This window comes from Thamnophis elegans, chromosome 5 (assembly GCF_009769535.1).
Source record: "Thamnophis elegans isolate rThaEle1 chromosome 5, rThaEle1.pri, whole genome shotgun sequence".
NCBI classification, from domain to species: domain Eukaryota; kingdom Metazoa; phylum Chordata; class Lepidosauria; order Squamata; family Colubridae; genus Thamnophis; species Thamnophis elegans.
In genome coordinates, this window is record NC_045545.1 from 68287851 (window position 1) to 68313043 (window position 25193).

A 25193-nucleotide genomic window follows, 5' to 3' on the forward strand; every position below is an offset into this window, starting at 1 on the left:
CATGTGAAGCTCCAATTAAATTGATTTATTATTACTCATGCCTATGTACAGGAATCTACTCACCTAACAGCATTAGGCATTGAATAAAGTTCAACAGTATTCAAGAGGGGTTGGATTTAGTCCATTTGTGACTACATAGAGACTAGGCTGATTCCTCTTTTGACTCCACCCCTAGGTTCTGCCGTTCTTTTTCCTACAAATTTCATCCAAAAAGTGAACATTGTAAATTACTTGTTATTGATTCCTGAATTGCGGGTAGACATCACTGAATAACTCTAAAGTTTCTTCATTATGAACTTGTGTGATGTTGTCTAGCAGATGCGAGATTTGTTGAAACTCATGGCATAGATGCAAAAACAAAGGCATATTCAAGCTTGTTAGTGTTTTTACACCGAAGAAATGTATACCCAACTGTCTAAATTTTATGTTTGTTGTGTGTGTGCATGTGTTTTTTTTTTGTGGTGTTGACTGTGAGTTCTTTATGTGGTTTCAGGGAATGGTTCTTTCTATTGTCGCATGAAGTGCTGAATCCAATGTATTGCCTGTTTGAATATGCAGGGAAGGATAACTACTGCCTACAGATAAACCCAGCTTCTTACATCAATCCAGATCACCTGAAATACTTCCGCTTTATTGGTAGATTTATTGCTATGGTGAGTTCAGTGCATGAATAAAATTTATAACACATTTAAGATATTATAAAAACCACATGCAAAGCTGAAATGGTTAATTCTAGAAGACAAGAATCTCTATTCATTTTCTTACTTTTAAAATAGGAAGCAAACCTTATGTAAATATGTAATTGGATAGAGGAAAACCATATTGGTATCCTTGACAGCAGTGATCTTTCTTGTGTTCCATACAGAGTTTTATATTTGAATGCTCAATATATTTAAAAGCCTGACAAGCTTTTAATTTTGCTATTCTTCTTAATACCTGGTGAGAAGAAAAACATGGCTTTGATAAAAAAAATCTATCATATATCTTGGATAAGAGTGCTATTAGAATAATTCTTTTTTTCTGAATTTACTCTTTAAAAAACTTGAAATTATTATAGTCTGCCATATGCTTGATTAAAATAGGCTATAGATTTTTTGTTGGTTCTACATGAAATTGTAGAGATGTTTTTGAGTACTTTAAACATATCTAAATTATATTGACTTGCATGTTCTAATAACTTACAAAAGTTAAATTATTCAGCATTGTTCATTGGGTTAGATAACCATGGGCTGATTATAGAACAGATCACAAATTACCTATGTACAAGTTCCAAATCAAGTTACAGCAGAAGAACAAAGTCAACCAGCTTTCACAATATGACCTTGTGCTTTTAGCCTTCATTTTCAAGGAAAACACTGAATGTGTTTGACATCTTTAAAATCATTGATTGGAAAACAGAGGAATTATTCAATGAGATAGTTGTTAAAGTGAACATGAAAAAAATTGCCAACGAGGGAGGAAAAAACAAAAGAAAGAAAATTGAGACTATAATTGTAGCATATATCCCATTGTGAGGATTCCTTTCATTAAAATTTCTTTCAAAGTGATAAGAGCAGCATAGGCTTCAAATCAGATATGCAAAGTGCAACTAATGTAAGATAAGTAATACCTTCTATCCTTTTCAGGCATTGTTCCATGGAAAATTTATAGACACAGGTTTCTCTCAACCTTTCTACAAACGTATCCTTAACAAACCAGTTGGATTAAAAGACTTGGAATCTGTAGATCCCGAGTTCTATAATTCCCTCATCTGGGTTAAGTGAGTTTCTTATTTCTACTTTTTGAATATTAACTTTATGCAAACAAATGTTTATATATTTGACCAAATTAGTAAATATTTAACTCTTAATGAAAACTTGTTCTGCTATTCACATTTAAATATATATATTTTAATAGAGATATTTAATTTGTTTGTTTATTTATTCAACCCATCCACCCATTTAACATGTGACTCTGGGTGGCTCACTAGCTAGATACCTCCATAGGATTCCTGATAATAGAATCATGTCTTTGGGATCCTCCAAAAGGTCAATAATATTTTGTGAAGTTCATATATTTAGACACATACTTCTAATTTTGATAGCCTGTAGATTTTACATCAGGAGATAAGTTGTGATAAAACAGGATACGCCACTGTGCTAAATAAAGCCTCAACATTCTTTCATAGGGGTGTTCTATGCCAACATCAAAATGTAATAATGTATCACTGATTTTCATTGGCATGATGTTCCATATTTTGAAAGATTTAAGGTTAGATGCATTGACCTTCCATTGGGCTCAACACAACTAGCTTGTATTTTTTAAAAATTAACCTCATCAAAATGCTGATTACATTTACATAATGGCATTGTGCCATTCTCATGCACTGGTAATCTTCAGAGAATAATGTAAAAAGGAAACATGACTCACAGCTTCAGAGAAAGAGTGCTGATTTTAAAAGCTATGAATTATAGTCCTAAGCATGGTATTGTTTATTGTCAAAATATCCATAGTAAAAAAATATTTTAGTAATTAATCACACCACATGGTATTGATTTTGTAGAGAAAACAATATTGAAGAATGTGGCCTAGAAATGTATTATTCAGTTGATAAGGAAATTCTAGGTGAAATAAAGAGCCATGACTTGAAACCCAATGGTAGCAACGTCCTTGTTACTGAAGAAAACAAAGAAGAATATATTAAGTAAGTTCAAAAATATTTTTTAATATTTTTAACCATATTTTTATTGTATTCAAGCTGCTATTCTCTGATTAGGTCTCTTTTTATTCATACATACAACTTGGGCAGAGTAGAACTACAGCTTTTTTATCAGTGGGGAGCTTCTGTCTTTAAACTACAACTTCCATCAATCATTGCCATTGGTTATGCTATCTTGGATTGTAGAACTATAGTTGACAATTTCTAGAGCACCACAAGTTTCCCACTCTTGTTTCAGAGCCGTGATCAGCTAATATGTGAGAGAAAATGAGCCAACCTCCCTGCATTTTTGGATTACATTTCAGTATGTGTGAGCATCCAAGTGTGAGTGTAATGCAGTTTGCCCATTTGTGCCTTAATCTTTTCCATAATCCCAGAAAAAGTCCCTTGTCCAAATTGCAGTTCACTAGAACTGTACAATTGAATATAATAGACGATTTCACCTGGTTGAAGTGCACAAGGCTGGAAGTTAATCACGTCCTTTTGCTTTGGTGGTAACACTTCAGCTATATCAGGGCTGTCAAACTCAAGACCCAAGAGCCAGATCCGACCCACACGGTGCTTAGATTTGGCCTGCAGGGCAGCCCTGGAAACAGTGAAGGACCAGCCCGCGGCCTTCCCGAACTCCATTTTTGCTGGCAAAGAATTGCAGGAGGCCATGGCAGCTGAAAATGGAGCTCAGGAGCCCGTTTTTGCTGGCAGGGCATTCGGGCCACCGCAGGCACCCCCGACACAAGTGATGTTGAGCTTACCATGGCCATGCCCTCCCCAAGGTCAAACACAACCCTGATGTGGCCTTCAATGAAATTGAATTTGACACCCTGAGCTACATATTCTGAGCAAGATTCTATATTCCTTTCTTCTTGTGTGCTATCTTTTCAAACAGTGAATGGCTTCAAATTCCTATAATTGTTCATCATGTAATTAATATTATAATTCATCTGAATCAAGGTTCATTGGCTGTTGTTATATGAGTTTATATTTTCTTTTCAAGACTGGTAGCAGAATGGAGGCTTTCCCGGGGTGTAGAAGAGCAGACACAAGCTTTCTTTGAAGGATTCAATGAGATTCTATCACAGCAGTACTTACAGTACTTTGATGCCAAAGAGCTGGAGGTAAACCTTTAAACCTGCAATTTAGACAAAACTTAGGTTCACAGCGACTGATAACTTGAGGGACAGTTTATGTATTTATTAAATTCATATGCCACCCATCTCACTATCCAACGTGATTCTGGACAGCTACTGTTGCTACTGTGAAAAGCTACTGTACTTTAATCTCTGGGCTACCAAATTTTAGCAAAAGTTTTAGTTTGCCATGTTACTACTTGAATGGGGAGAGTATAGGTCCACTATTGCAATTAGTAATGTGTCAATTTTAACCAGGCAAGCTGCAGATTAATTTTAGGACACTTCCACACTGCCATCCCTTTTTACACTCCCATCTGTCAAAAGTAGTTTGAAGCTAATTCAGCATCCTTGAAAAGGACACAATGGTATCTCCCCTGTTTACCAGCTATACTCTGTAAAAAAATAACCTTCAAAGGTTTCTTCTGATTTCTTCCTCACATCCATGGTTTTATTTCATATTGTCTGGTACTTTCTTAAATAAATAGAGTGGCTGAAAAGCCATTAAAGTAGAAGTTCTTTTATTTTTTTACGTGTTTGCATTTTAAGTATTGTAATAGCAAATTGCTTATACATTTATACATAAGTTAGAGGAAGAAGGAAAAGACTGAGTTAACCTGAGACAGGGCAATGCAGAAATTGTCGTCATTGAGAAATCTACCCTGCCTCTAAGCTATCCAGAGCTTCCACATTTTAAGTGAGGATTAATATTAAAAGTCACTTGGAATGAACTGTAGCAGTGCTGGAAATAAATTGTATGAGATTTGATCCATAAACAATGCAAACTCTTTGTTTTGCAGCCTTTGTTAACTTGCGAATAGAGTATTTAGTACTTCACCATGGCTTAAGTGATGTTTTTTCCCTTGCATTGCAAATCATGGCAAATAAGTACTGTACATTAATCAAGCCTTCATTTGTGTTGTGCTTCTCTGATCTCTTCCCCCTTCCCCAGGTGCTTTTATGTGGAATGCAAGAGATTGACCTGACTGATTGGCAAAGACATACAATCTACCGGCATTATACCAGGACAAGCAAACAAATAGTGTGGTTTTGGCAGGTTTGTAATGCTTGAGTAATATCTATCTATCATCTCTACCCTGCTTTAAATTTAAGGTTATGTTTGTTGTCTGAACATCAGGTATTCAGGAAAATATTTCAATAAACTTTCCTAGGGTCTAATAATTTTGTTATTTCATTTCCTAGTGTTCCTTTACAAACAAGCTAAAATACCAAGGAAAATTTATTGTGTACATTTTATTTCTTTTTGAATGTGCATCAGTTGTTAATAATTGACAGATGGATCATTTTCATCTACACTAAAAATATAGTGTTTTCTTTTTTTAATAAAATTGGATTTTTATACATTTTTGTATCAGTCTTGATTCCTGACAATTACATAGATAGGTCCTTGCAGTACTTTTGAGACATGTTTCACCATTGCTGCCTTCTTAAAGCTAAATGAGAATGACTGGCCCAAAGTCACCCAGCTGGCTTTATTCCTAGGGCAGAACTAGAACTCATAGACTCTTAGTTTTTAGCCCCATGCCTTTAAATGGTACTCCTAACTGGGTCTCAAATTTTGGACCGTAATGAAATTATAGAAATATTTAATATTTCCATGTAAACATTTCAGCTTGTAAAAACCTGTAAATGTATTAAAAATAATTCTTGATTTAAGAGTTATTTTGATATATTCAGCGATGGCTGTGAACACTTCATGAATTGGCAGGAGATATTGCAAATTGTTTTAAATGATCTATTTTATTTCAGTTTGTAAAGGAAATAGATAATGAGAAGAGAATGAGATTACTACAATTTGTTACTGGAACATGCCGATTGCCAGTTGGAGGATTTTCTGACCTCATGGGTAAGCAAAATTATGTGAGCTGGATTAGCATGGTTGGATATTGTTTGGGCATCAGCTCAAATCATTGGGCATTCATACATGAATTTGGAAACATGAACATCTGTTTATCAGCTTTTTCCTTTTCACAGATAATAGATCAATAATTATCTTTGACAGGATACGAGTTTCCAAATATAACCATTTTTAAAGTAGGATACATTGCACATGGTTAATGGATAATAGAGGTGTGAAATGAAAAAAATGTTTTGCTTCAATTCAAATATTGCATACTTGAAATTCTGTTTCATATTGGCCACAACAAGGACAAAATAAAATCCAGAATGATTTACCTGTTCTGTATTCAGATAAACCAAACCCTAAAACAGTTGTGGATATTCTGACTATATAAAACAGTGGGATTCAGCCTTGGAACAATCTTTGCAGCTATCCAGATGACCATTAAATTGGAGCAATAAGTTTTCTGTATTTATTGGCCACCTTAGACAGTAGCTAACATGCCGTCTTGTCACTGGGAGCTCCCCTCCACAGTCCTTTTGGCTTGAGCTATAGATGAGATTGGACAGCTGCCTGCCACAAGCAACAATTGCTTATATTATCAACCAGGCTATTTTTATACACAAATTTAGCACTGTTTCGGAAAATGCTAGATCTGTGTTGAGAAATAGCCTGGCTGATTACAAGGCTGGTGCATTTCAGTATCTGCAGTCTGTCAGTTGGACAAATTATCAATCCCACATTAAGGAAGCTACCACACATTAATTCATAACATATGAAGTTAAGCTTCCCCACACAACTTTTTACAAAACCACCAATCTGGCCCAGACAGAAATTGGATATTCCATTCACAAGAAGCAACCTCCAGATAAAATAGATCACAGAGTATTTTTTTAATATGTAGATAAGCCATATTTTGGATTCTATCTAGGGCAAAACATTTAAAATGTATGTGATTCTATGCAGAAATGGGGTTGTGGAAAGAATATTGTGCACATCTTCAAAGAGTAAGTTTCACAATATCCTTGAACAATGGTGTATCTTACTTTAATGGGGAAAGTATTTTTATCTTACTTGAACTTCTTAAGGATTGATTCTTAGAATGGTTATTTTTATGCTTTGATAATTCTGGCATCTTAACATAGATAATTTCTGCCTTTTCCGCTTCTGTTATTGCAAAAGAAAGATTGGGATTTCTCTAGAACACAATGCTGAGTATTGTAGGAGAAATAGGAATAGGGAAAAGTAGATACACTGTTTTATTCTGTATCTTTGTGTCATTTCACTCTCTGTTGGCAGTAGAATAACTGAATAAAATCCCATTTCTTCAGCATTTTGAAGAAAGATACTTTCTTCAAGTACATATAGCAGTAGACTTAGTAGACTTATATACCGCTTCATAGGGCTTTCAGCCCTCTCTAAGCGGTTTACAGAGAGTCAGCATATTGCCCCCAACAATCTGGGTCCTCATTTTACCCACCTCGGAAGGATGGAAGGCTGAGTCAACCCTGAGCCGGTGAGATATCTCTGTACTATTGGATATATGGTCATTTATGGTGCAGAATGAATCACTTCCAAAATGTTAGAAAACTATACTGATCTATTGTAGCTGTGCAGTGCTTCTAAAAATTCAGAAACATGAATGCAAAAATTGCCTGGCTCATTAAAGTATTCAGAACTGTTACGATATTCCAACCATTGCACATTTGTATGGCCCATATTATTTTGTAATTAAATGGACTTTTATCATAACTAATGATGAACTCTGTTTCATCATGCAACTCAAAATAATATTTCGTTAGCTAGCCTAATGATGTACTTTTTCACCTTAGTTAGATTTCAGAAGTAGGTATGTTCTACCTTTGTTCTTTACAAACAAACTTCTACAAAGTGTTTGAGAGATCTGGTACTCTCATGCAGGCACCATATGCAAAGTTACAGATAAGCAAACTCCATATGTGAAGGAAGTGGCCTTGGTATGAAAAAACCAAAAGGGACTTTAAGTAACTATTTCATAATCTAAAGAGTGAGAGAAAACATGAGAAAGGAAACTTAGAATAACTCACTTTGACTAGGAGGGAGAGAACCTTTAAAAAGCTCATGTTCATCTGGGATGAGGGGGGTGGCGGCTGATATTGCAAAAATAAATGGCACTATCACAGAGAAGGCCTGCCTGTGATCCCCAATGTTTTTACTTCTTGAGGAAGCAAGACCTTGAACAGGCATTCACTTGATGATCTGATAAAAATGGGCAAAAACATTTTGGAGAAGCAGTCCCTAAATCGGAGTTTGGAGATGCACTTCGATGGTAGGCTTGACTACCAATAGTCTGGCTGTTGCATTCTTACCAGTTGCAGCTTCTGAGTCATCTTTAGATAATGTGTGTTGCAATAGTTGAACTGCATGTTGGTGGGTATGGGTCACCATCGCCAAGACTCCCTGGTTTTATGGAACTGGAAATGAATTTCAGGTGCAAGTCAACACAAATAGAAGAACTTTACATGGCATTGTTTTTAATACATTGTCTCTGATGGCACAGAAATTAATATGACTACTACTTAATAATGACACATATACAAAAGATCTTACTACTTACTTCTTTACAAAATATCTGTTCCTCAGCAGCTTCGATTTTCACTGTATTTACTTAATACAACTTAATTTCTCTCATATATTAATTTTTAAAAAAAATATATTTTAGGGAGTAATGGACCCCAAAAATTTTGCATTGAAAAAGTTGGTAAAGAAAACTGGTTGCCTAGAAGCCATACATGGTAAGTAATTAGATGATTCAGGTTACTATGTCCATTCTGTAACAATTAGAGCTACTTTTATATTTTTGTAAATAAATAGCTAAGATGTTTTAAATCATACAGAAAGTTGCATGCCATTGTGGTGTTGGCCCACAAGGTATTTTTTTTCCCTTTAGAAATAGGTATGTAAAAGTTGTTAGATAATTATACTAAAACTGTTCCTATTTCCCTCTTGTCTACTCTGTTTTACACATATCATGCATATCATGGTATCATTCAAAGTACAAATATTCAGTAAAAGGAGCTAATTATATAGTATACAGGTAGTTCATATGTTACATAGTTAAGCTCAAAAAATAGACTGAAGTGGATTAATGCATGATATAGACATCTGAAAATGCATGTTATTCTTCAGAGTGTATTGCTGTAGCTCAACATCAAGGCAGAGAAAATCATTTGTTGAGTTGGATGCTCTTATTTTTCTTCTGCATCATTTTGTTCAAATGTTCAGTGTTATTAAGCTTACTGCTTATTTTCAGTTTCAATCGCTTGGATTTGCCACCGTACAAGAGTTATGAACAGCTAAAGGAAAAGTTACTGTTTGCAATCGAAGAAACAGAAGGATTTGGACAAGAGTAACTTTTTGTGGAATTTGGATCAGAAGAACATAAATTCATATAGGGTGTGAGTTCTTCACTGCCTCTGCTAGTTGCACTTCTTACTGTAAACAGGACTTGATCTTCATTTATTTAAACAAATGTTAGTATGTAAGTAAATGAATGTTGCTGTCATTTTATCCTATTTTTAGATTTCTTCCAAATCCGTTACAGAAATCCAAAATGATAAACTATAAATGAAATCTTCCTTGACCAGAGGTTGTTGTACTTCTGGAGCTATGTCTTGCATCATGTTCATTAACTGGAATGCATTTCCTTTTCTTTTTTCTTTTCTCTTTCCTTTTCTCTTTTCTTTTCCTTTCCTTTCTTCTCTTTTCTTTTTCTAAAATAACTCCTTTCTCTTCCTGTTTTAGTAGCAAAGTATTGCTGCTGAAGAACTGGGAAGTCCACTCGTAGCTGTAGCATTGCAGCAGGCTTTTTCTAACAGCACTTGCTTGTATTCAGACTCTGGGGGTGCTAAATGCATTTCCATGGCTTGCCTATTGTGTTCTTTACCCACTGAGGCTTGACTGTTTCCACTCTCCCAAAACATATCCCAAAGCCATCTCTGTTCAAACAGAGTAGAGGGTTATGTAGACCTTAATGCATGCATCCACAGCATGACACTTTTATTTATTTTTACCACTATGATCGCATTCCTCAGGTTATTCCTCCATCTGAAGGTGCCTCTTCAAATTTGCAGGAATTTTAACCCATTTTCAGCTAAGGGTGTACTTAGTTTTGATTATGGTATTTTAATAGTAAATTTGAAAGATAATTCTTTCAGATGGAAACAACTGGAAATTATTTCCAGTCCTCTTTGTAGCTTGAGTGTAAAACTATACAAATGGCCATTAACTGTCAATTCTAGTTCTCCTCTAGATGCGGGAACATTGCTTCCTATTTCCCAGTAGTGGTCTAACCATTGCAACAAAACTGCCTCATGAATATATCTGGAGATGCAATCCTTTGCATGTGTATTAGTAACTAAATCTTATTGAACAGAGTGGAACTTGCTTCTGAATAAACAGGCATAGAATTCTGTTGGTAAGAAGCTGAGGCACAAAAATTACATTCCTGCATACTTCCGAATACTTTTAAATAATTCATTAACTTTTTTTTAGAGGGTGGAAATTATGTGTTGTTATGATTTAGACTGTTGATCAGCTCTTACTAACAACTTAGGCAGCACTTGGTTTAAATTTCAATTATTATATTTTTATAATGTCCATTAAAGGTGACAATAGCAATTAAACTATACTCCCAAGTTTTTAACAAAAGCACTTAGTTCTGTTGCCCAGTTTTGCTACCTTGCATCTTTTCCTCCAAGTTGTTAAAATTCTGTGTTCTGCATGCTGCTCCGGAACTCAGTAGAAGAGATGGTGACATTTTCAGAAATCAGTAATGCATGTTAATAGTTACATACTTGTATTGTCCTACTGCGTGAAAAGAGCAGAATCCTTTGAGAACTAGCCAGCATAGTCAAAGATGAAACCAATTGGCCAGTAAGACAAGCATTACATATCTACCCATCTTAAGAATGAATTAATTCAGGGCTATTGAACGCTTATGGGCTTAACCATTTTTATTACTGACTTTTTTTTAGAATTCTCCTTTGAAACAGTATAAATAGCCCATTCTTCTTCCATTTTTATTTCTGAGAATTATGAAAACAATTTAATTTTCTTCCCCTTCAGTATATATTTAAAGGAATATACACAGAATTTTTTCTTACACAAATGATCTACTTCTTGGATGGAGAAGGTCATATATTGATTCTGGAGAGAGATCTGCCTGAATATCTGAAGTATATATTAAAAATCTAGATTTTGGAGGAGAAAAAGCCTTAGAATTCTTTGCTTATTTGTTTTAATAACATTTAATTACTGAACATTTACAATTCAGAAAGAAAATTGAGGTAACAAGTATGGAATATAGTTGATGCTCTACACAATGTTACATTATTCATCTAGTGACCTAGAAATATTGTTAATGTATAAATATACAAAAGGCTTTCTGCCCTATATTTTTAAAATAAAGGATAGCTCTAATTAAAATAGCTGAGGCCCTAGTTCTATAGGGCATGGCTGTTTAATATTTTTATGGCTTAGATGATTAGTTCAGGAAAAAACAAATGCTTGTATATATTTTTGCAGTCTGGAAAAGTGTAGCTTATTCAAACTTTTAATTTAAATAGCTTTTTGTTTGTCTTTACTGCTGCATTACTTGGAAAGGTGGGGGGGGCTGGATATCCCAAACACAAAAAAAGTATTTTAAACATTCAAACTGAGAATATTTAACAAACGGAGTCTTGACCATGAAGTATTTGTTAAAACATTTATTGTAAGCATTGTGCTAGCAATATTTCTAAACTCAGAATAAAAAGACACTTTTAAGGCCCCTTTGCATTGTAATTTCTAAATTTTGTTCTTATGCCTTGTTATGTTGCAATAATAAAAATCATTTGAGCAGTTTGTATCTCTTTTCATTGTGGGAATCTGAAGGCTTGTGGAAGTCTGGTACAGTTGCTGGGTGGAATGGCTTGAAGGGTGGAGTGGCAAGATTTTTTTCTGCAAAGAGTAGGATTTGTTCGTCAGAAATTAATTCAAAAATATATGTGGACAGCAGTAAACAGTTCTTCCACTTGAATATCTCACATAGCAATATCTCCAAAAACATTAATTGTAAAAAATAATTTCTATTATATTTCTCATATATATATTTCACTCTGAATATTCTTTAGGAAAGGTCATGATAAGATACATGAAATGTATATTTCCAATTTTTACTTGGTGAAATTTCAGCAATTATGTTCATTGTGATGATCACCAGATCACATTAACACATTCTTCAACAGAATTCAAACTGAAGTTGAAGATTAAATTGAATCCATTTAGTATCTTCAGCTCTTATTGTGAGAAGAAACTGTTGCACATTTCTTTCCCAGAATCACAAGAGAGATCAAACGCATCGGGTTGTAAAAAGCTCATTGTTAAATTCTTGTCAAAGTATAGCTTCAGATACTCAGTTAATTGTAATAATAAAAATTGCTCAAGAGGTAGGTAGGTAGGTAGGTAGGTAGGTAGATAGATAGATAGATAGATAGATAGATAGATAGATAGATAGATAGATAGATAGATAGATAGGATGTAGATATATAGAATAGGTGGCACAGTGCTGTACTGCAGGCTACTTCTGATGGGGAAAATATGCTGACTAAACTGTTTAGAGAGTGCTGTAAAGCACTATGAAGTTGTATATAAGGCAGAGGGTTGGACTAAAAGACCTTCAAGGGGATTGGACTACAAGACCTCCAAGGTCCCTTCCAACTCTGTTATTCTATTTAATGCACATAAGTCTAGATAGCTAATAGCTACAGCTGTTGCTATCTGGCAACAATAGCAATTTGTGAAGGATCAAAGTGTCCGTATAGTTTGCTGGAGCTGTCAAAAAAGTTAATGCAGTCTTGGCTTACATCAACAGAGTAAGTTTCAAGATCACAGGAAGTGATTGTACCATTTTTATACTGCACTGGTAAGGCCATACTTTGAATACTGCATCCAAATCTGGTCACTATGATACAAAAAAAAGATATTGAGACCATAGAAAGAGCAGAGAAGAGCAACAAAGATAAGGAGCCTGGAGGCTAAACCATATGGTTTATGATAAATGATTAAGAGTACTAGGTATGCCTAGTCTTAACAAAGAGAAGGGCTAGGGCTGTCATAGGGAATGTCAACTTACTTTCCAAACACCCGAGTACAGGACAAGAAGTAATGAGTAGAAAATCATTAAAGAGAGATCCAAATCAGAACTATAGAGAAATTTCCTGACAGATTATCAACGGAACAAGACCTCTGGAAGTTGTAGGTATTCTTTCACTAAGAGGATTTCAAGAAGACACTGGACAACCATTTGTTGGATAGTACAGATTCTGCTTGAGCAGAGGGTTTCACAGAACATTTTTTCATTCAATAAGGATTGCTGTCAGTATGAGGATTTGAACTTGAAGTGTTTTTAGAAAAAAAGCTCATTGGGACTCCCAAGAGTGCAGAGAAGAGCAACAAAGATGATTAGGGGACTGGAGACTAAAACATGAATGGTTGCAGGAACTGGGTATGTGTAGTTCAAAGAAAAGAAGGACTAGGGGAGACATGATAGCAGTGTTCCAATATCTCAGGGGTTGCCACAAAGAAGAGAGTCAAATTATTCTCCAAAGCACCTGAGGGCAGGACAAGAAGCAATGGATGGAAATTAATCAAGGAGAGAAGCAACTTAGAACAGAGGAGAAATTTCCTTACAGAACAATTAATCAGTGGAACAACTTGCCTCCAGAAGTTGTAAATGCTCCAACACTGGAAGTTTTAAAGATGTTGGATAACCATTTGTCTCAAGTGGCGTAGGGTTTCCTGCCTAGGCAGGGGGTTGGATTAGAAGACCTCCAAGGTCCTTTCCAACTCTGTTATTCTGTTCTATTTATAAAGCATCTGTCATGAAAACTGGAGCATTTGTCTCTGCTTGAATCCATAGAGGGCAACCTGGACACTTGCACAGAACAACCTCCAATAATGCATATCTTCTCATTTCCCCCTAGTAGTTTTCAAATTGGCAACTTTAAGAACGTGAACTTCAACTCTGCCGGCTGTGGAATTCTGGGTGTTGAAGTCCATGCATCTTAAAAGTTGACACATTCCCTTAGGATGGGCTCCAGCTCAGGTCCGAAAGCTTGGAAGAATACAAACCTCTGGTATCAGTGACCGACTCAGATGGGATCCCAGAGTATATCTTTCCCTTGACTAATGGAGAGGCGTCCTCATTGTATTTTCTCGACGCAACAAGCCATTCTGCCCCAAAGCCATTCAGCTTCACTCCCGAGACTTTGAAACTGGCTCTTCCTGATTCTGATTTCAAAACCCCATTGACACATCTCTTTCTTCTGCATTTATGGTTTTGCTGCCTCCTCCTTTTATATCAGGCTTTGCCCTGTTTAACAACAAGCATGCCTAAGTAACCTTCAGTTCTATCTTTGCGGCGTGCGTTTCAAACGACGGCCCCTAACTCCTCTCTTTGTGAACCTTCCGATGCAAGGGGGGGGGGGGGGGCTAGGAAATTATTCTTGATCCCTACCCTTCAGAACCCGCCTCCCGCCTGCGACGATTGGCTGAATTAGGTCTCACCCCTAAAATAGTCTGAGAAAGACGCGCAGGCGCGCAGGCTTTCAGGGGCTCGGCTGCGAAATCAGCTGGCGATCCTTGGCTTAAGAGAAAGCCCCGAGTTGCTTTCTCTCCTGCAACATGGTAAGGGAGGGCGGGGGGAGGTCGATGCATCGCTGGAGCTCGCCGCCTTTGCTTCGCCCTTTAAAATTCTGAGTGGGGATGGAGTGACGGATTGGTTGTTGTTGCGTGAGACCCGGGCGGAGACTTTCCGGAATGCGGTGGGATGTCCAAAGGAAGGCTGAGGATCCCCCACCCCACCCCCGTGGAAGGCAGATGTCACCCTTTGCTTCTCGGTTCTCAGCCCAGAGTCTCGTGGGATGAGGCGAAGCGTGTCCTGTCATTGCTTTGCACCGCATACGATCGCTTTCATGTCTTCTGAAATACGCCTTTTAGCTGGCCTTTTCACTTTTGCCTTGCTTACCCAATAGGTTTAAGTTAACTGATTTTCTCAACCCTGTTTTCCGGTTTACGCTGTAAATTGGGTACTAGGGCTGGTTTTGCACAGCACCCGAGGAAATTGAGATGTGACTGGTTAGTAGTTCGTGATGCTTTGTGTCCCCAAAGAGTCCCTGTGATGTGTGTGTGTGTGTGTGTATCTCCAGCTGTCATGTAGTCTGTGATCATATGCAGTGATCATCTTTACTTGATAGCTGAACCTTGTGATTGTGCCAATATAAAATGTGGTTGGGGATATTTTGTGGTTTTGAATGTTGGACAAGTCCAGTTGTTATGTTATTGTGTTGTATGAACCTGGCCATTTTACTGAGTCATAATATGGACTCTTTATTTAAACCTTACCTGTGTTCTGTTAACTCAGCAATTGTAACTCCTGTCACAAACTTGTGTGTCTTGCTCAACAAACCAGCCCTTTGATCAGTTTTGTGATTTTTTTAGCAATGTTTCCACACTATAGGTCCATTGCTGAAAAGCAATCAGATCTATATATAGTTCTCCAAGAATGGTTAGTTTGTTACTTTGCCTTAAAACCAGTACAATAACTCTTGTTATCATATCAATATTGTTATTAATGATTTAAAAAATAAGGAACTCATTGACATAGTTGAGGATATCACAATGTTTTCAGAAGTAGCTCTCTTCAAATATTTCTTTCAGAGAACCAAAACTCAAAAGATTTCAGTCAGTGAATTGTGATTAATATCAATAGAACAGTGTTTCCAAGGAAACAAATCCTCACACTATTACTAATCAGAAAGTGATCATGGCACTATTCTGACTTCAATTATTTAATCATTTATTTTTGGAAAGAAAAAAAGTTATTCTAACAGATTCTAATGGAAAACAGTATCAGCCAGGAAGTAAAATTCCCTGAATTAGGCAGAGTAATGGCACAATTAAAAAGCAGTTTCACATTCTACTTATGTAATGGCTTGATTGTTTGTTGAAGTGAAGTATTCTTTTTAGAAAAAGGATGTTTCCTGTAACATTTTCCCACAGATTTCGGTTGCCCATATCTACATCTACATCCACATGTGGATAGATAGATAGATAGATAGATAGATAGATAGATAGATAGATAGATAGATAGATAGATAGATAGATAGATACATACATACATACATACATACATACATACATACATACATACATACATAATGACCTAAGCTTCTGTGTATGCAGAATCCCAGGCTAGCAGATTTGCTTCTCTTTATCTCTCTGTCCTGGTGTGAGTTAAACTCAGTTTTATACTTTATTCATCACTACATCATAGCCTGAAGTTGAAAGAAATAGGAATCTTACAATGCATTAACAAGCACTGCCTTTAGCTGCATTATTTCATATTAAAAATTAGTTTATTTGCAAACTGTATATTCTGCTTTTTCAAGTGCATTTATATGATATAGCAGCTGGTTTGTCCTTCTTTGAACATTTCTGAAGATGTAATTTTTTTAAAAAACATTCTTAGCATCCATCGCAAACCTCAGCTCACTCTTTTACTTTCCAAATACTTTTTAAAATTTTGAGCTACTTTTTCCTAATAGCCTTTCTTCTTTCTTTCCACTTCCTATGTATTTCAAATCATCCCCAAGTCTTTTTATAGTCACATGAGTTCCTTTTTACTTCATTGGAATTGTGGGCAATCATGTTGTTATTTTCTTTTTTAAAAGAAATTCTTGTTTGCCAGTTTACCTCTAACCTTTTGTGGAATTATATTTATTATTTGCTCTGAATCTAAATTTGCTTCCTTGAAGTTCAGAGTATGTGTCTGATTATTTTAGCTTTAATTTCTGAAACATAAAGAATTAAACATAAAGAATTAAAAGCATTACATTTTACTTCACGCAATGTTCTTGCTATTTCTATTTTGTCTCCAAACTGGGTTCTTGGAGTTTGTTTTTCTACAGATGTTTCATTACCAGTCTAGCATCATCAGTGCTTGAGAACTCAGGCAATGATGATGTCACCTAGTCTCAGAGAGCATCAAGAAATCCAACCAGTCAACGCTACATTTTGTATATATAGTCTCTACTACTGTCTTCTAAGCATAATTTCATCTGGCTAAAGGTTTTTAGGTTTCATCTGTGTCAGCATGTTATTGCCACTAAAGCCATGACACTCCAGATGCTGACTTTGCAATTATGTGTTCAAATCAGCATTTAAATATTTACATTACATTTTCAAAGACGAATCCTGCAAATCTTTTCTGAGATAGAAATTATCCCCATATAGAAGATTGTGTGTGAAAAGATCCTTATATTATGACAGGGAAATTGAGCAAGTAAGATTTAACCACTATATATATCCTATGTGGTGTGACGTTTTGAGTGCAATAACAAAAAAACCTACTAGAAAATTACAGGAAACAAATGTCTGGCATCCAAGGCTGATTTCTAAATGATAGGAGGAAAATTATGGGTTTAAGAAAAGTAGGCATTGATACGTCTGTTCCCAAAATAGCTGTGCTTTTGGCTTAGTATTTAAGAGTATCTCTTTGAATCCTTTATGCTCCTTCCGATTCTAGATACCTTAGCACAGAGTGTGATCCAGAAACAAAATTGCATATTTCAAGCTGTTAATATTTTTCTCCCTCTCAGGCTGAGGTGGAGGAAACATTGAAGCGAATTCAGAGTCAAAAGGGAGTCCAAGGGATCATTATTGTGAATTCAGAAGGTACTGTGAAAGCTAAGTTGATGGGAATGGAATCTGCCCTTTCATAGCACATAATCAGTGTTGTTTGGGATTAAGACTCAGACATTCATTATGAAACTAAGGCTGAAATTACATGGCTGTTAGGGAGGAAGTGAATCACACTATATCAAAAGCCTTGACAATATTTTGAAATTGTGCTAACTCTGATTATTAGTGTGCATTAATTTAGTATCTTCTTTTAGAAATTGTAATAAACTTTCTGATTTAAATTTATTTTAAAACATTTATTGAAGTCTTTTGAAACAGAGCCTCCCCAGTACAATTATAAAGTGGCATTTTAAAACCAGTGGAGTGTACAAATCCAAGCTATGAAAGTAGCACAACATAAAATAACTATCAAAAATGTAAAATAAGATAGGCTTCTGTTAATTCAAGAGCATATAAATCAATTGATTAAGGTAGGCTGCCCAATAGATTTGCTTAATAAATATTTACTAAGCCAGAAATATGTAGGGATCTGGAACATTCTAGCTCTTCAGGATCTTTTCAAAATAGCCAAGAAGCTATTCATGTGTATGCCCTTTGTAAAACTTCGTAAGGTGGATTCTTAATTCTAGAACCCTTCCTCAAAAGACATCTATTTTATAACATTTTTATAAGATTTTGCTGTCTTGGATTTATAGTGTGTGATATAATGATTGACAGCAAAACTGTAGATCCATTAAATAGCTCCCTAAATTACTGAAACTTCAATTCCAAGCAAAAAATAAATAAAAATAAAGATAAGAGTTTGGGAATTCCCCTCCAAACTCCATAATTTGAGAAAAGAGTTAAACATTTTTCTCCCTCTGTGATAAGTCTGGATTGCAATGTATGGGTTGACTCTTGTTAGTATAATAAGGCAATTGTATTGATCCATCTTTACTAAAGAGATGGATACTGAATCTGAAATAAATAATCTACATATGTGCTTGCTATGTGCCCCTTCTTTTACAACAGCAACAAGCAAAGTAGATTGGAATTTTAAACTTCTTAAAAGCTTTTTTTAGAAATTCAAAGTATTGTTTCTGTTTTTTTTCCCCAAACAGAACTTGTATAACATAGTGTAATTTTGGTCTGCCTTTAACTTTTTTAAAGGATAGATTGAGTTGAGGCTGAAAGAGAGAACATCTCCATACAAAAATTCAGTCTACATTGAGCCATGTTAGCCAATGTGTGCAAAAGGACTGTTGACTGCTAATTTTAGAGCACTATCGTATTTGTAAAACAGGTGTGTATCTGTTTATTTCCATTTTTATGGCTACTGATCTCAACTTCAGATTTCTGGGTGCTGAATGGAAGTAAAGAAAACAAATTGGCAACCAAAGTAAAAACCATCCTATTGGTTCTGTAAGAGTGATCTAAATCTTACTAACATATAGATAAATTCTGGTTAAATAAACAGTATTAAAAACAATGCATTGTATCATGTCTTACATCCTTGGATGCTAAGCTGCAAACAGTGTTGTGGGAATTGGGTGGCCTGCAAATCGAATAAACAAAATTTAAAAACACATCTGGGTGTCCCACCTTTGGCTCTACTCTTCACTGCACAGGATGATTGAAGCAAATCATGCATAATTAAAAGAGATCTTTCTAAACCTCAGATAGAATGTTGCTGTTCCTTAGGCTGGGAGAGACTATAAAACTGTTGCCACAGTCAGGCTGATAGTGTGGAAATGGAGGAAATGCTACACCACTTGTTGCTTTCCACAAGAATGTTCATTCAGTGAAAATCACCCCACCATCAGGCTTAGGATACTTTGAGAGGTCACAAAGGATCTCAGAGTAGTAACACAGGAATGTATATTAAAAAAAACAATGAACGGGAGTTCTGTGCGAATTCCACATTGGAGAGTTAAAACTGTCGCATGAAGTAACAGGATTTTATATCAAAACTGTTCAGTAAAAAATGGAGATCTCAAGATTTTCTGATCAAGTAATGTCTTAAATAATGTATCCAAAGAATCCTTTTGCACTCTGCAGGTATCCCCATCAAAAGCACCATGGACAACTCCTCCACAGTGCAGTATGCAGGTTCAATGCACAACTTAATAATGAAGGCAAGGGGCACTGTCAGAGACATAGATCCCCAGAATGATCTTACATTCCTGCGGATTCGCTCCAAGAAAAATGAGATCATGGTTGCACCAGGTAAAATTAAAAATTGGAGGGGGAGATCTTTTGGAGCCTCTGGTAGAGTCCCCCAATGTAACAACAATAGGCAATCTATGTCTGTACCACAGCTTTTCTCTAAAAGATGTAGGTAAGAATGGGTTCTAAATCAGGGGTCCTCAACCCCCAGGTCTGTGGTCCATTCAGGACTGGTCCGTGGAAGGAAATGGGACAACTTGCTACAGCCAACTTGCACCATGGCCAACATGTTGCAGCCAACCCAACTAGTGATATAGGACAATTTGTCATGGCCAATTCACCAAGGGAATGACTCACTGTGAGACAATGTAGCAATTCTGTTTAATTATTTAAAATAAATAAAAAAATATTTTCATTTTTGCCCTTCACATTTTATTCTGTTCCTCCTTTTGCATCATTTCTTTAATGATTCAAATCCACCAGTTCTGATATTAGTGTAACTCTTGTCCTGCAGCAAGTTGTCCTGTGGTGAGACGGCTGTGGTGAGTTGTCCTGTGGCAAGTTGGTCGTTGCGCGTTAGCCACGGTGAATTGTCATAGACCTTCTGCAGAAGTGGTGGGTGAGCGGGCGCATGTGTGCAGCTCCACTTGCACGTGCAGCAGGCAAGTGCACGCACATGCACTTCCATTTACACGAGCAACTGGCCCGTGGGCCCACCGCTTGTGCAAATGGAGCTGCATGGGCGCTTCTACAGAACCATCCCCTCCCCTTCCTACAACCGGTCCTCAAATCCAGAAAGGCTGGGGCTGCTGTTCTAAATGATATTTCCAGATATCAATCAAACCTATTGCTTCATTTTAAGAAACAATGTCACAGTAGATAGCTTTTGGCCTGATCTGATTTAACAACTCTAATGTTTGTAATATTTGAATGAATTTTCTATGTGGTTTATTGATTTTACATGTTTCTTTATGTTCAGCCTTTTCTTGTGCCTTTTCCTTTATTTCTTTGGGTTACTATATCATATTCCCTTTCTGTATTTCATATAACTGCCCTTCCAAAAAGGAAATTGCATGAGGAACATGTATGTATTTATAATATGCTTTGTCCAGTATTGTTTTTTTCCAACTAATACAGGTAGTCCCCAACTTACAACCAGATACTTAGATCCGGCAAAGTTTTAACGGATCTACTTTGGATTCAAAGTTCCAATTGTTGCCTCTTCCCTTATGGTCCCATGACTGACCTTTGGGCATTTGGCAACCTGGCTGCATTCATGGCTGTTTGCAGCATCCTGCAGTCATGTGACTGCGTTTTACGAAGTTTGGCTGAAAATGGGCACTTGCGGTTTTTAGCAAATCTGCACCCATTGTGAACCATTACTCGCTTAATGACTATGGCATTCACTTTACCACTGCCATGTTTGCTCAATGACCTTCACAAAACAGGCCATGAAATCAATTGTCACCACTGACGACCATGATAGGCAGACTCCATTACAGCTGTGTATTATATTCGCAAAACCTCATGAAGAAGTCCTTTTCAGCATGTGCCACTAACCAAATTTCTTTGTAACTGATAATGCCAGGAAGGCGCATAATCTCTCTCTACAAAGCAGTTGAGATAGTGTAACATGACACAAGAGTTATGAGTTAATAGTAACAATCAAATCTTTAAACAAAATTCCTTTATATTTTTGCAGATAAGGACTATTTCCTGATTGTCGTTCAGAATCCAACAGAATGAAAGCTTACCCAACTGGCCTGCATTCCTTTACTTAATTGTATATTTTTATTTAACACTGGTAATTATTGTCCATGGTAATGTCTGAGATTCCTTTCTTAGTGTACTAAAGATTTAAGGAGTCTGTTCAAATTACTCAAGGGTTACTCCTTGGAGGAGACAAAACATGAAACCAAAAAGAGGATCAAAGATGGATGGTTTCTTTAGCAAATATATAACTGAATAACTTTGTTCTAAACACTTGTAATAACTGTAAATCTCTTTTGTCTTCCTTTTATTTTGCACTTGTTTCTTTTAAAGCAAATTAAAATGATCAAGCAAACCTTTGTGTGTTGATTTCAGTAAAGTTTTCTCATGGTTTTCAAAGCATTTTCCTCCTTGAAATTCATGCTATTGAAATATTTCTCTGAAAATCAGTTTATTTATAACACTTGGTGTTCCCTTTCAATCAAACCCATTACTGGTGTCAGTAATAAGAAAGACAATTTGTTGGTCATTTAGTCAACCTATTGTGAAGTAAACCCTTTCTGTAAAGATACATACATACACAAATATAAGTGCCATGAAACTTATAATAGTGTATTCCAGTAGGAAAGGTAATTCCAATTTGTTAGTATCTAGATTAGGGGAAGGCCAAAATCCCTCTAAATCAAGGGTGTCAAACTCGAGTTCATTGAGGGCCATATCAGGGTTGTGTTTGACCTCGCGGGGCATGGGCAGCTCGACATCACTTGTGTTGGGGCACCTGTGGCAGCCTGAGCACTCCACCAGCGACAATGGGGTCCTGAGCTCCATTTTTGGTTGCAATGGACATCAGAGGCATGGTCCAGTTTGCTGTTTTCATGGCTGGCCAGCGGACCAGATCTAAGCACCTCGAAGGCCGGATCTGGCCCATGGGCCTTGAGTGTGACACCCCTGCTCTAAATTAGATATTTAGGAAATTTGGTTTACTACAGTAGATGTTTTAAACCTCCAAAGATGAATAGACCAGCTGAAAATAAATATCAGCTACATTTGACGTACCTGAACAGTCATCTTCTTGGTTTATTTTCTATGTTCCCAGTCTGTGCTAGGGGGCAGCCAGAATGCTCCAGATCACATATGTGGCATGACCTTCAGAGGAAGGTAATAGGGGAATATGTCCGCTACTAAAATTTGCACATCTTTTGACTGAGCACATGATCATAGCGAGCTAATTGATACAAAGTTCAAAGGAAGCTTTTTCCACAGTAGATCAGTGGTGGTATTCAGCAGGTTCTGACCAGTTCTGGAGAACTGGTAGCAGAAATTTTGAATAGTTTGGAGAACTAGTAAATACCACACCTGACTGGCTCCATCCATCATCTATTCTCTGCCTCCCGAGTGCCAGCTGATCAGGAGGAAATGGGCATTTTGCAGTAACCTTCCCCTAGAGTTGGGAGGGAATAGAGATTTTACAATATCCTTCCCCTGCCACGCCCACCAAGCCATGCCATGCTACGCCCACCAAGCCACGCCCACAGAACTGGTAGTAAAAAAATCTAATCCCACCAGTGCAGTAGATGCATTTTTAATATAAAATAGCTTCAACTATATTTATATGACTCTCTCAATTAGGCACGAATGCTATGACTACTGTTAAGTACTTTGAATATGTTAAGTACCTTGAATGCATGTAGTTTCCACCAAGATCCGCTGCTACCAATGAGAACTCATTTAAATCTGATTGGTTGAAGGCCATGCTGGAACCCTATAAAAGGGCTGCTGCTAGACAGGACCTTCGCTGGATTGTAGATAGCAGTCACTGAATAAAGAGCTGTTGTTACTGAGCCTGAGTCTGCCTCCTCTGTTCACCCTGTCTAACAACTACAATCCCATTCAAACCAATATTCAAGGGCAGTTTAAGAATAGACTTGAGAGTCTCATTTTCACTTGCATTGGATTAACCCATGAGCTGATAGTTTAATGCAAACTAAAATTCTAAAGTTACCTACATTCTCCAAAAGTTGGAATGTTTAACGTGACAGAAAGCAGTTTTATGAAATCCATAATTCAAGACCAGCCATATCAATAATATTTGAACTAAATAGAAATGGAGGTGAAATTACGTTTAAAGTGCAACCTTGGCAATCTACAAAGTGCTACGGCTCTTAGCCCTAAAAAGCTTTTCAGATTTATCCTGCAATCAGTGATGTTGCTGTGCAATCACTAGGTGGCTCCCTCCCCAAAAAAGAGGCCTGCAGTTTTCTAATTTCAGACAAACTACTCTAGTAAACCCAATCCTATAATTTTGCCAACAGTTACTAGCAGTACAGGAGAAACAGGGAAAGCCAAATCTTCTTCAAACTTAACTCCTTGTGACTTCATAGACATAGTTTTCTTGACAAAAGCTATTCAATGATTTGTCACTGAGACCATTTAAAATATTTTTTTGAAATTTCCAGTGTAGTCTACAGTCTGAATGTTTCCTAGAAAATTCCCATTCAAATACACACCACCAGTTCCAGCTTGCTTAGCTTCTGATCTGCTGAAGCTTCCTAGGAAAAACAGCCTTTGATAACTTCTGCAGCTGGAAACTTTGCTAAGTCAACAACTGTCTTTTTCAGCAAAGCTCATTCTTTTCCTGGAATATGTAATTCAGCTGTTGAAAAACTAGAGCCAAAATGGTAAAGGGCGCTGGTTTGACTGAGTCGTTGTAAAATGTCCATCTAATCTATAAGACAAAGTCATAATTGTCACATTTCAAGTTACTACAATAGTCCTTAGTTAGTGATCGCAATTGGGATAGGTAAGTTGGTCACTAATCACATGATTGCAACTTGCAGTTTTATTAAAGGGTTGGAAATTCAACTAAACTGACCAACACCAATAAGCACCAATAAGCTGTTGTTTTGACCACTGAAAAAGGCAGAAAAGAGTACAGCAGAAAACTAATTTTTTTAAGGCAGTTGAAAGACCTACTACACATTCCAAGCTCATGCAGCGGTAGATGTTGTTTATAGGATCTCAGCAAAGATTAATGTTTAATTTCTAAGCCATTAAGTGTTCTTGGCATAGTTACTTAGCCTAACTTACCTCAGGTTGTTCTCAGAATAAAGTGGGGAGTAGCATTCTCAGTAGCTAGAAGCTATAAATACATCAAGTACATGTGAGACGCTTCTCTTCAAATCCTTCTCATCCAGAAGCCTGAACCAGAGTTTCACTTTGCTTTCTAACCACAAATACAAGTAACGTCATTCTGTGTTGAGACCCTAAAGTTGCTTCTCCAAAAGGCAGCTGTACTTTTGGTGGGTTTTTTTCCTTCACAATGTTTTGATTCTCACCCAAGAAGTTTCTTCGGTTCAGACTGAGAACCTACACAGACATTTTATGATGAGAACATTCTCCCCATGTTCAATGTCACTTCCCTGGCACTGGGGCAGGGGAACAACATGGCTAAGCCTCAAGGTGTTTATCAATGTACAAACAAAACGTGAAATCATTTGGGATTCCTCCAAGCCTGACTTGGAAGGTCATCTTAAATTAAAAGATTTAATTCAGCAAATCAGCATTTTCAGTGAATCATAACAAAGCCAGCCTTATATATCAAGCACATGTGATCCACCAAAGTGTATACAGTAGTACAAATATGTTAATTTTTAAGATGACACTTCTGCTGTCATTGACCAGTTTTTCCAGTTGTGCTGCAGCCAAGTAACAGCCAACTGAAAGCTGTTCAGGACCGGCTAAAAGAGAAGTATTAATTATAATAAATTGCTATTAAATAAACGAATAAACAAATGTCCTTTGTGGGATTATTTCTAGATGAACACCTGGCAATGCTTTTTAATAGTGTGTGCCTGTGTGTGTGTTTTACTTATTATCTGAGGACATCTGCTCTCCATGCATATTTTATAACATTTTCCTGGACCGGGCTTAA

General features: G+C 36.7%; 2 protein-coding genes across 3 annotated transcripts in view; both read left to right on the top strand.

Annotated features, from left to right (window-relative positions):
- ITCH (itchy E3 ubiquitin protein ligase) overlaps positions 1–11385 on the top strand; it is a 49049-nt gene extending 37664 nt beyond the window's left edge. Inside the window, 8 exon segments of the mRNA XM_032217295.1 lie at positions 494–653; positions 1626–1759; positions 2543–2683; positions 3693–3813; positions 4778–4882; positions 5596–5692; positions 8388–8460; positions 8979–11385. Coding sequence (XP_032073186.1) covers positions 494–653; positions 1626–1759; positions 2543–2683; positions 3693–3813; positions 4778–4882; positions 5596–5692; positions 8388–8460; positions 8979–9078 — 931 coding nt within the window. The 3' untranslated portion in view covers positions 9079–11385.
- A 2907-nt stretch (positions 11386–14292) lies between these two features.
- On the top strand, positions 14293–21617 carry DYNLRB1 (dynein light chain roadblock-type 1). 2 transcript variants are annotated; one of them, XM_032218839.1, is made up of 4 exons: positions 14293–14392; positions 17365–17440; positions 19445–19612; positions 21255–21617. In XM_032218839.1, exons 1-4 carry the CDS (start codon positions 14390–14392, stop codon positions 21296–21298), a joined length of 291 nt encoding a protein of 96 aa, XP_032074730.1. In that variant the 5' UTR covers positions 14293–14389; the 3' UTR covers positions 21299–21617. The 2 variants fall into 2 exon arrangements, with proteins under 2 accessions (XP_032074730.1, XP_032074731.1); XM_032218840.1 differs by lacking the exon at positions 14293–14392 and adding an exon at positions 18557–18689.
- Positions 21618–25193: the final 3576 nt, after the last annotated feature.

Bases quoted from the DNA above. Each gene is read 5' to 3' on its own strand.
- DYNLRB1 (XM_032218839.1), top strand. The intron at 17,441-19,444 runs GTACTGTGAAAG...TGCACTCTGCAG, and splicing joins CATTATTGTGAATTCAGAAG to GTATCCCCATCAAAAGCACC. The intron at 19,613-21,254 runs GTAAAATTAAAA...ATATTTTTGCAG, and splicing joins TGAGATCATGGTTGCACCAG to ATAAGGACTATTTCCTGATT.